We start from the raw sequence: 10,842 nt of genomic DNA, 5'->3' as shown, positions 1-10,842 counted from the left end.
GGGCCCGTGATACACCAGCCCCCCTTGGCAAAGAGGGCCGGGAAGCCGAGCACGCCCGAGCCGACCATCGTGGTGATCAGGGACATACAGGCGGCGTTGGTGGACGTAGGGCCACATGTGGGACGCCATCGACAGCGCTCTTCCGCTGTGACCTGCGGACCAGGCAATTTGGCGGTGATGCAGTCTCGGTGCTGGTGCTGCGGGAGGAGCCGACTGGAGGCGAACGAGGGAACAGGTGATGGGCAAGCGGGTCCATTGAGCGCGCGCTGCGATCTGCATTGTATGTGTGTGTGTGCGCATGCAGCGCGCACATGCGTGCATCGTAGGTTGACATGCGCGAGAGAGCGAGCATGCCTGGCTCGAAGCTCATGCGGCCCTTCTCGAGCTCCTTCACTTGGGCTTCCAACTCCTTAATTCTGGCCTGCAGCTTTGCCGGGTCGGAGGTATCCGTCTTCATGGCTGATACCGGGAGCGGGAGCGGGCCGTGGCGCGGCACGCGAGAGGAACGGCCCGCCAATCGTCCGTAATCTGGCCGATGGTCGCAAAAGGAGCCGATGGGGGGGGTCGCGCGCCCTCGCAAGCCTCGCGCGGTCAGCGCGCCCGAGTGCAGGATCGCGGTCGCCGCGAGAAGCGCCAGCCGCGGCGCGTCTTCTTCGAGCGAAGCCGAGTCCGACCAGACGCCGAGCGTGGCGGCGAGGCGCGCCGCCGCGTCGCGCTCGCAATCGGTCGACGCCGGGAGCACGAGCAGCGTCGTCGGCTCGGTCGACGGCGGCGCGCGCCGAAACGCAAGCTCGTCGGGCGCGCGGACAAGCCAAATCGAGACGCCGCCCGCGCCCACGTCGACCGTCCACACCTCGGGCATCTCGTCCGCGTCGGCTCCGCCGCCGCCGAGCGCGCCGCTGCTCGCGCCGCCCGCGCCCCCGCCGGCGCCTCCGCCGGCGCCTCCGCCCGCGCCCCCACCCGCGACCGCGCAGCCGACGCCGCAAGCGCTGCACTCACCGACGCCGTCTCCGGGGTCGCAGCAGTCGCTCCCGTTGTTGTTGCAGCTGACGCCGTCCCCCGCGCCCGCGGCGCGTCCCGCGAGCAGCTCCTCGAGCTCACGCTTCACCTGCGACGGACGAGGAGGCGGCAGGTCGAGGTGCGTGGCGTCCGGAGTCTGGGGGGAGGGCACATGCATGTACGTGTATGATCACCCGCTGCGGCAAGGAGGTGCGCGGGCGCCGGCGCTTGTGGTGGCGCGGCAGGGGCACTGCGCGCGCGCGCGGCAGGGTGCGGGGGGGGGGCGCTGGGGCGTCTTCGCGAGGGCTCTCTGCCTTGCCGCTCGCCTGGCGCAGGCGGCCGAGGCGCGGCGTGGAGTCGTACGACGAGGACGGGCAGCAGACGTGCCGCAGCACACCACCCGTGAGGTGCAGAACGCCCTCGCCCTCGAGGAAGCGGGCGCCGTCGGCGGTCGCCGTATAACGCCGAACCGGCATGATGACGATGTTCGCGAGAGGCGGCACTCGCAGCGGTAGTGACGCCGCTGCGCCCGCCGGGCGCAGCGGCGGCGGCGGAGGCCCGCCAGGCTGATTGGAGTGATTGGTGGGCAAAGTGTGCTGCAAAGAGTGGCGAGGCGGGGGCGAGACATCCTCCTCCGAGTCGGAAGAGGAGGAGGCGCCGTCGAGCAGGTTGGATGGCATCCTCAAGGGTGGCGTTCTAGTTCACCACCATGAGTGGCCGGCCAGTCCAAAAAGAAAAAAGTCGGCGGCCGTGGTTTTCATAACATCGAAGGCTAGCTCAAAAAAAATTAATTATTACCCAAGGAGTACGCTGTTGGATTCCGAGCGTGGTGTCCCATGACAAGTTCGGCTGCGGGCCGAAAGTGGAAAGACAAGATTGTCCCTTAGTCGACAGCACCCGCCTTTGGATGTATATTTTTTGTCTTTTTGGTTCGCATGGCTAGAGGTTGGCCTGTCTGGTAAGCCCCAGCCACTCCGCTGTGAACACCGAGGCGCGAGGGCCTCGGTCTTGCTCCCTGCTGCTCGGTGTACGAACTCTGTTCACACCGAGCAGCTGGGAGTGGCTGCGGCTATGAGCAGACAGGAGGTTGGCCTCCCACCGTTGTGAACATAGTCTGGCCCGAAGAAGCCGCTCGTCTCTTGTCCGGGCAAACGCGCACTTTCGGCGGGGTTCCCGGGGAGGCCGGCGCCAGGCCGCAGGCGCCAGGCGCAGGCCGGGTCCGTGTGCGGCGCCCCACCAACCGACCAAGCAACAACGGGCAAGCCACAACGCTCAACGGTCATCAACGCACTCAACATGTGGAGGGTGCCATCGTCGGCGGACTACTGTGGCTTGCCAACATGACGCGCGTCGACATCGCTTATTCCGCATCTCAGCTCGCTCGCTTTATGACCAACCCAGGCCCGTCGCATTTTAAAGCCGCCATTCGGGTGCTAATCTACGTGCGCGACACAGCTGACCGCGCCCTCGTCATGCAGCCGAACCCCGACCGCAACCTTGAAAGCTACGTCGATTCGAACTGGGCGACGAGATTCTCTTGCTCCGGTGGCATGTTCTTCTTCTACGGATGCCTATTCCACTGGTTCTCCAAAATGCAGCGTTCCGTCACACTATCTAGCGCCGAGGCAGAATTCTTCGGCGCCATGCTAGCCGCCAAGGAGGTGATTTTCATCCGTGAGCTACTGATCGACCTTGGATTTTCCATCGACGGCGCCAGCATCATCAACTGCGACAGCAAATCCGCCGTCGGCATGGCCTTCGATGTCACCCACGCGCACTGGGCCTTGCACTGATAATGCGGCCGGTGCGGGGCTCCTCTGTCGTTTTCAAATAAAAAGTACACACACCATTCAGGCATCACCACCAACACATGGTAGCATATTTCTCGTAACGCGCTGTGCTAGATAACACCAAAAAAGGCACAGGCACGCGCGCTCTGTGACATGCATGTGCGCGCGCAGACCGCGGCAGATCTGCAGACCAGAAGCAGAGCCCAGTGCCCAGGAGAGAGACCAGACCAGACAGGCCGAGAGTCCACGACGCGCACATGGCAGAGCGTGGGAGCCGAGAACGCGAGAGTACGCGCGGCCACCGCCACGGCCAACTAGTGGAGAGCGAATGCACGCCCCCGCCTGGCCAAAGGGTAGGAGAGAGAAGAGAGTACGGGCGGCGGTGTCAGCAGCATGCGGATGTCACGGCGACGAAGGCGAGATCTCGGAGGAGCGCCGACACCGACGGCGGCGGATCCGGCGGGGCGGCGGATTGGTCTTGGGTTATCTGGGGTGGGACTGCTAGGCGTCCTCTTTGAGCGCCACGACCAGATTGGCCTGCCACTCATCCAGGATAGTCGCATTGGTCATTCCGTCTCGCGGCACATCCAAGTCCACAAAAGCTGGTGACGTCCACGCGTCGAGCGCTGCGTCATCACCCTTGGCTACACCCACAATGACATCATGGACTTGCCCGATGATCACCTCAGATCCGTGATGCACACCTGGCAGTTTGTAGACCTTGACAGTGCTCTTCCAACGCTCGCAGACGGACAGACTGTCAGAATGGACCGTCCCGTCGCCATCTCCGATTTCGACCGAAGCTCCGATGTCTGCGAAGACCCCCCCTGCGGGGAAAGTGAGGTGGGAAAACGTGCGCACGTTATGGCTGTAAATGCAGTGCGTCGGGACACCAGGATCTTCGGTCGACCCGACGGACAAGGCATATTTCATCCGCTCCGCCTCGTCGTCCATGAGCAGCCTCCTGAACAGAGATGGCAGGCCGGAAGCCTTGATCTCTTCTGGCTGCGCCCATGGCCCATGTTGGAGCGTGACGTAGCTTCTGTTGGGTATGGAGTCGTCCACGCCCGGCGACATCCAGTACAAGGATGGAAACTCGCGGAGGAGCCGCGTGATGTCCGTGAGGAGCCAATCCATGAGCAGCTCCTTCAGTACAGCCCCAAACCCGTCCACGACTTTTATCACAAAGTGTTCCTCGCTCACCTGCTCGGCCATAGGTGGGTCGCACAAGGGGCACGTGAACTTGGTAGCGCCTGCCTGGCCCGGCGGCGTGTAGGCAAAGGCGACGCCGCCCATCAGTGCGGAAAGGGCATTAACTGCGCCATTGAAGGGGCCTGCGACCGGCACGAAGGCGTGCACGTTCTTTTGCACCCAACTCTTGCCCCCGCGCTTTGCGTTTGCCCATCTCAGGAACGCGTGCGTGAACGGAGCCGCCATCGAAACGCCAGTCAGCACAACCGGCTGACCATTCTTCGACACCGCGTCTGAGATTGTCCTGAAGAAGCGAGGGAAGGCTTCTTGCTCCCAGTCGGCTACGGATAGCCGCCAGTCGTAGCCCATCGGGAGGATATCGACGTCTCTGACAAACCCTTCGGATTCCAGCCGTTGGGTTAGGTTGCCGTACAACTCAAACCCGTAAACCGTCAAGCCATCCCAACCCTCGGCAACCCTCACCTGGACATGCTCCGGAGACTTGGTGCGGTTCGTCGTCGGGTCAAAGGTGAGTCCCAGCTGCGCGTGGGAACTGTGAAACGCACAAACTGCGGCCAGCTTGTCCAAGTTCACCCACGCCGTCGTCCACGTTGGCGTCCACGGACTGCACGGGTTGAGCCATCGCGCATCGTTGACTTGCAGCGTCTGTCCTATGAGTGGGCCCACGACCACCACTGGGTGGCGAACGCTGCTCCTCTCGTCGACGAGGAGCGAGGAGGGCGATGTTGCGCCGAGCGCGAGGAAGGCGATCACGCCGAGCACGAACAGTTGGACCGTCGACGGGAGTTGGCGGGACTGCGGTGGGTCCAGCATCGAGCTCGGTTGTTGAAGCCGAGATCCCAGAAACCAGGTCCGTTGTGAAGAGCTGGGGCGCGCCACTCGCTGGATGCGCTTCTCAGCTCACCGGCCCTGGATGTGAGGTTACCGACTGCACTCCAAGTGCTCCAAGTGCCACCCAAGAGCCTAGGTAGGTGCGGATCGGCAAGAGCGCAATCGATCTTTTTGCCCTCTATCACCTTGGGTTGTAAGAACTTGAAACACACCACGCAGGGGCACAGCAAGCACGGATAGCCGTTGAGGAGAAAGGGCGTAAGGTGTATGCGCAGCCACGGCCGTGCCGCGGTGGGCGCGCCACCTCCCGCGAGCGCGGCGGGATCGGAATTGCGGCCGGAGGGAAGGGCGAGCCGCCGCCGCCGCCGCCATATACCATCAGCGACGACGTCCGCGGCTCGCCCCAAACGACAGGCGCTGGATCGGCAGTAGGGCTTGGGCGGCGCAGCGTAGGCCTCGAGCCACACGAATCGCCGACAACCCCCCCTCATCGACGTGATGGCCGCACCCGCTGCCGGCCGATGCAAGCTGCCGCCTCCACCGCACCAGCGATACTGGCCGCGGCTCGCCGCCACGCGCCGGCTCGGAAGAGGGGCTATCGGCGGCGCAGCAGAGCGGCACGCCTCGTCATTCGAGCAGCACCAGCCCCCCTCTTCGACGTGACGGCCGCTCTCGGAGCCGGCCGGTGCGCGCCCGACCCACGCCCCCTCTCGCCCCCCCCGATCCCCCTGCGCGGCGCCCCCTCCACTGCGCGCCGGCTCGAGCGCCTATTGCCAAATCGCGACTTTCGAGCGCAGTGCACGCGCCCCACACGTCACGCGAGCGCAGGAGAGTTTGCGGCAGAGCAGTACCGTGTACTAGCCGGAGGCATCGCGCCGAAAACCCCGCGCATTCCGCCCCAACAGAGGCTGCAGGAGGCAGATGGCCAATAGCTGTCGTTTAGCGACCATCGTTACGAAATGTTGCGTTACCGGGAGCTCTCCAAGCTGTCTTGGGTGGTATAGGTGCCCTTTACAGTGGGTTGCGGGCATTAAGAAAGCGTCGCAGCGCTGCTCGAGTGCGCACGACAAAGCAGCTCTGATGCAGCCATGGTGACCTGCGTGCGGGGACGGCAAGGGTCGCGCCGCAGCCCGTGCTCACCGGGGGCTCAGTCTCGATGGGGAGTGGGGGGAGAGAGAGAGCAGCCAGGCCCGCGTACCGGTAATGCGAGACGACATTGACAGTTGGAGCCGCCCGCGGCTTGCAGAGCGTTTGAGTGTTGTCGGGCTACGTGCGCATGTCGCGGGCGACGCCCGCTGCGTCCGCAGCTGACACGTCGTGGTGACGATGATGGCGAGGAGCATCACGGTGGAGAGGAGCGGCACGGCCCTGTTTGGGCTCGCTCGAGTTGCGGTCTCGGCGCGGCACGGCACGCGTTTTTCATTTATCAGGGCTTCCGAGGTGAACCTCGAAGAATATGCGAGCTTTTCAGAGTCAAGTCGTCAAGCGATTGCGCGAAATCCCACACTCCACACAGCACACACTGGTGGGTTTTGGGGCGCTGTGGGGCCCCTACCCCAGGGGCCCGATGTTTGCAGAGTGTGCAGAAAATACCCACCGCCCACTCCGAGGGAAACGCGAGAGGTTCACTCAAGGCTTGATGACCGGGGGTGACTCGTAGACAGGCCCCCGTCCCCCGTGCAGTGGAGGCCGCGCTGGAGCGACCGGCGCGGCACGCCGCAACACCGCTCGGCAAACCCCGCCGGTGACTGGTGCGGGCATGACCTCGCACAAAACGTCCTCGGCAGACGGCCCCGCCCTGCTGCTACTGCTGCCGCTACTGCTGCTGCTGCTGCTGCTGCTGCTGCTGCTGCTGCTGCTGCTGCTGCTCCCCCTCCGCCGGCGAGGGGTCGAGCCGCTGCCGTTTCCTCGCCAGAACCTCGGCGTCGGCCGGCCGCTCCGCGTCGGCGCCGTCCTCGTCGGCGTAGGCGGGGACGAGCGACGCCGTGCCGGCCGCGGCGCACGGCCGCTCGTGCGGCGGCACGGCTGGCGGCAGCGGCGGGCCGACGGCCGGGCTGGCCGCGGGCGGCGACCCCAGCGGGGGCGCAGATGACAGCTGCGGCGGCGAGCGGTTCGGCGGCGAGCCGACGGGCGGCACGAGCGGCGGCGACGAAGCGCCGCCTCTCCTCGCAATCTCGAGCACCGCCGGCAGCCGCGGCGCCAGGCTGCCGCCCGGGACGAGCCGCGGCGGCGGCGCCTCGTGCGAAAACGCGCCGCGCTCCATTCGGTCATCGGCGGCGGCGTGGACCGGCCGCGGGACGAACTGGCGGTCGTCGACCGCGTCGGCGGACGGCTCGGCCTCCTCCTCGTCGTCGCTCTCGTTGAAGTACGCGTCCTCCTCGTCTCCCCCGAAGACGCGCCGCCCGCCCGGCGGCGCGCCCACCGCGCAGCTCGACGCGCCCGGCCCGCCCGCCGCCGGCCCTTTGGCGGGGCCGATCGCGCCGGGGTCGTTGTTTTGCGCGTCGCGCCGCAGCAGCCCCTCAAAGACCTCAACGTGCTTGAGCGTCCGGAACCGCTCGCCGTACGCGTCGGCCAGGTGGGCTACGAGCGAGCGCACATTCTCGCGCCGCACAAACTCAAGCAGCTCGAGGATGGCCGAGTGGACCAGGTTGTCACGGCCGAGGTTGGCGAGCAGCTGCGCGACCACCGGCTCGAAGCAGCGGTTCTTGACGATGTACCGGTTGTAGAACTCGTCCTTCAGCCCGATGCACGTGCGGAAGAACCGGATCGCCGCCAGCACGAGCCCCTTGTCGCGTACCTTTGCCAGCCGCAGCACGCGGCAGAGCACGTTGTTGCGCAGGATGAAGTACTTGATTCGGTACGTGTGCCGCGTCACAAAGAAGCACAGCAGCTCGCACACGTGCTGCCGCGCCGAGAGCACGTCGCCCGCCGCCTCCTCCGCCGGGTCGTCCCCCTCCGCGCTCCCCGCCCCTCCCTCGCCGCCGCGCGCACCCGACGTCCCATTCGTCGGCCCGTTGAGCGGCCCCGTGCCGGCGGACACCTTGCCGGCGACGGGCTGCGCAATCTTGTCCACGAACTCGTCGTAGAACAGGTTGAGGAACTCGTCGCGTTCGCGCCCCTCCATCGCGTCTGGGTCGAGCAGCGCGCGCAGCACCTCCGAGGCCTGCGGCTTCTCGCCAGTGCCGCCCGGCGAGACGAGCACGCCAATCAGCGCGTGGCAGAGCTCGTAGCCGGGCCGCTGCGAGAGGATGCAAGTGCGCAGCAGCGCCGGCTCGTGCTGCGTCGAGGCGAGCAGCACCTTGCGGCGGGCGGGCGCGGGGTGGTCGTTCGGGGTGGTCGTTCGGGGTGGGGTGGGCGAAGGGGTGGGTGGCGAGGGCGGCGCTGCAGGGTCGGAGGCCGGCAGGGAGGGAGGGCACGCGCCTCGAGCGCACAGAGCCGTATCTCGGGCTCGGGCCGCCGCAGCGCCGCGGCGAGCGGCGCGAAGCACGCGTGCTCGACAAACTTCCGGTAGAAGGTCGAGCGGTTGTACAGCTGCAGCTGCTTGGCGATGGTCGTCAGCTCCTGCAGGAGCCGCAGCGCGTCGTGCAGCGCCTCGGAGGAGAGGCTGGGGTCGGCGAGCTTGTCGCGGAGCGACTGCAGGAAGGTCTCGTCGTTTGCGAGCGACGAGACGATCTGCATGTTGTTGCTGAAGGCGATCTGATTGAGGGCGGCAAAGGCGTTGTCGTCGAGCGAGCGCGGCAGGACGACATCCTTGAGGAAGCTGAGGTGGTAGTTCTGGTGGATGCGCTTGAGCACGTCCTCGTCCGTGATTGGCACGACCTGCTTGAAGCGCTGCTGGCTGCGGAAGAAGGCGCGGTGCTCGGCGCGGGCGACGTGCAGGTCGGGGTCGTACTCGAGTGCGCCGAAGACGCTCATCACGAGGTCCTCTCGCAGGAGCTGCTCGTAGAGGCTAGCGTCGTTGAGCAGGACGAGGCCCTTGAAGACGCCGTCTGCGGAAGCGAGAGGGGGGGGGGGGGGGGTGACGGCGGCTGCGGAGGGCGGAGCGAGTGGGCGGGAGGTGGGCGGCGGGAGGGGCGGTGCACACGCGGAGCAAGAGGGCAGGGTCGCCGCGGCGGCGGCAACACGCGAGCCGCGCCCAGCGGCGCAGGGTCAGAGAGCTGGGTTAGTTTGGATGAATCACGGGTGGCAGAGCCAGTGGGTCATGCCAACAGGGAAACAATGTCTCCTCACCCCCCGGGCGGTGCGCAAGCGGCGTGGAGCGGGGCGTGGAGCGGGGCGGGCGCGGCGGCGGGCGCGGCGGCGCGCACAGAGGTGATGCAGATCGTCGGTGCACTCGAGGTCCTCGGCCACGCCTGCGACGCGGCGGTCGGGATGAGGCGCCGCGCGCCGCTGTCTCCGAGAGCGGGCGGCGGCGGCGGCGGCACCGAAGACGCGCACCAGCTGCGGCACGTAGTCCGACTGCAGCAGCAACTCAACGAGGCGCGCTCGCCGGAACGGCGGCACCTGGCGGAGGGAGCCAAGTGGCGGTGGCGGTGGGCAAAGGCGATCCGGAGAGGGCCTGCGCGAGCGCGAGCTCGCGAACGCACGCGAGCTGGGCACAGCGCGGGGCGACGGGGGCCCCTCGCCCCCCCCCCCACGCCGCTTCTGCCGCCCACCCTCCCCCCGTCGGTGAGTCCTCGTCGGTGAGTGCTGAGCTCTCGGCCACCCGCGCGCGCAGAGCGAGGCAGCGGCGGGGCGCGCGCCACCTCGCTTAGAAGGTCGGCGATTGCTGCGACATTGCGCAGCTCGGCAGCCGGCAGCTGCAGCGCTGTGTCGGCGCCGGCGCTGCCCGCCGTGCTGCTCGCCCCTTCGGCGTCGCTCGTGCCGCCCGCGCCGTCCGGCTCACGGCCCTGCAGCGAGCAGATTTGCTCCCAGAGGTCCGTGCAACCCTCCGCCTGATTTACGGGCACCGCACGTGATCAACGGGCCGGCGCCGAGAGCGAGCGAGTCTATGGGCCAGGCGCTGAGCGTGGCTGTGCGCGAGGAGGCATCCGGTGACGCGCGCACGTCTTGAAAGCTCAGCGCGTAGTCCACGCCCGTCTCTGGCTCGTTCCAGGAGACAATCGTCTCTGCGGCGCAGGCAGAGGGCACGCGGTCGGTGCATAGGGGGAGGGTGCGCCGGCGCCGGCACGAGAGGGCCGCGCCTTGCTGCCGCTGGTAGATGTCCTCCATGTGCACCCGCGCCTGCAGCAGCACCTGGCTGCCGTCATCCTCGCTGACGACGACGACAAAGGCCGCCTCGTCCTCCTGCGCGCGAGAGCGGCGAGCGTGAGCCAGGATCGCTGCGCCGGCCGCCGCGGCCGACGAGCACAGCCAGGAGCCGACTCGCGCGCGACCGACGAGCACAGCCAGGAGCCGACTCGCGGCAGCGACCCCGCGCCCTGGATCCCCCCTAGGTGAGAGTGTGCGTACCGGCGAGTATTGCACTGCCGCGTGGCCGGTCCCCCGATCGTCCCACTGGCCGTTGCTGTTGAGGCAGTACACCTTGGCACGGTGGCGAGAGTCGTCCGACTCGGCCTCCGCCATGTGCCGTATCTGATCACTGCTCTGCGGCTGCTGCGTTGCTGCACAGCGCGCGCGCCATGACTCGCCTGCCCTTCACACCCCGGTACTCACGACTTGTTCGGTAGACGCCGGAGGCCGGTATGCGAGTATGGCCAGTCAGTGCACCAGACTTACATATATGTTCTCAGAGGCGGTTTGAGCCTAATAACGGCAGTATTATTGGGAGAGAGTGTTGTTGCAGTATTGGGAGAAAAAGTATTATCCTGGGGTGTGGGGGCCTGACTGAGGGAGGGTGCAGAGGATGTAGAATGTAGAGCGCTGTAGAGCTGTAGAGCTGTAGAGCGCTGTAGAGCTGTAGAGCTCTACGTCCGGCGCGGGACGGACTGCCTGCGTTGTAGAGCGATGTAGACCGCGAATTCACAGTGAAATCACTAACTAAATCGCGCTCTACATGCGCTCTACATGC

The 10,842-nt window shown here is 66.7% G+C and overlaps 3 protein-coding genes across 3 annotated transcripts in view; all 3 read right to left on the bottom strand.

Moving 5' to 3' along the window:
• EMIHUDRAFT_440398 (hypothetical protein) overlaps positions 1–1,713 on the bottom strand; it is a gene marked incomplete at its 3' end in the record, with an annotated part of 2,245 nt that extends 532 nt beyond the window's left edge. The window contains exons 1-3 of the mRNA XM_005789794.1: positions 1,326–1,713; positions 508–1,108; positions 16–152 (exon numbers count right to left, since the gene is read on the bottom strand). Coding sequence (XP_005789851.1) covers positions 16–152; positions 508–1,108; positions 1,326–1,679 — 1,092 coding nt within the window. The remainder of the gene's footprint in view (positions 1–15; positions 153–507; positions 1,109–1,325) is intronic.
• Positions 1,714–3,002: 1,289 nt separating this feature from the next.
• On the bottom strand, positions 3,003–3,722 carry EMIHUDRAFT_362147 (hypothetical protein; the record flags this gene model as incomplete). The annotated part of the gene is made up of 1 exon (XM_005789793.1): positions 3,003–3,722. The coding sequence occupies one exon, from the start codon at positions 3,720–3,722 to the stop codon at positions 3,291–3,293; it is 432 nt and encodes a 143-aa protein (XP_005789850.1). The 3' UTR covers positions 3,003–3,290.
• A 2,578-nt stretch (positions 3,723–6,300) lies between these two features.
• Positions 6,301–10,470, bottom strand: EMIHUDRAFT_467056 (hypothetical protein). The gene is made up of 8 exons (XM_005789792.1): positions 10,284–10,470; positions 10,016–10,118; positions 9,879–9,940; positions 9,578–9,766; positions 9,257–9,335; positions 9,140–9,184; positions 8,264–8,821; positions 6,301–8,213 (listed from the first exon to the last, which is right to left on the bottom strand). The coding sequence occupies exons 1-8, from the start codon at positions 10,395–10,397 to the stop codon at positions 6,649–6,651; spliced, it is 2,715 nt and encodes a 904-aa protein (XP_005789849.1). The 5' UTR covers positions 10,398–10,470; the 3' UTR covers positions 6,301–6,648.
• Positions 10,471–10,842: the final 372 nt, after the last annotated feature.

Source organism: Emiliania huxleyi (genome assembly GCF_000372725.1).
Source record: "Emiliania huxleyi CCMP1516 chromosome Unknown EMIHUscaffold_125, whole genome shotgun sequence".
Classification (NCBI taxonomy): Eukaryota; Haptophyta; order Isochrysidales; family Noelaerhabdaceae; genus Emiliania; species Emiliania huxleyi.
The sequence above is the reverse complement of the archived record's forward strand: the minus strand, read 5'-3'. Positions and strand labels throughout refer to the sequence as shown.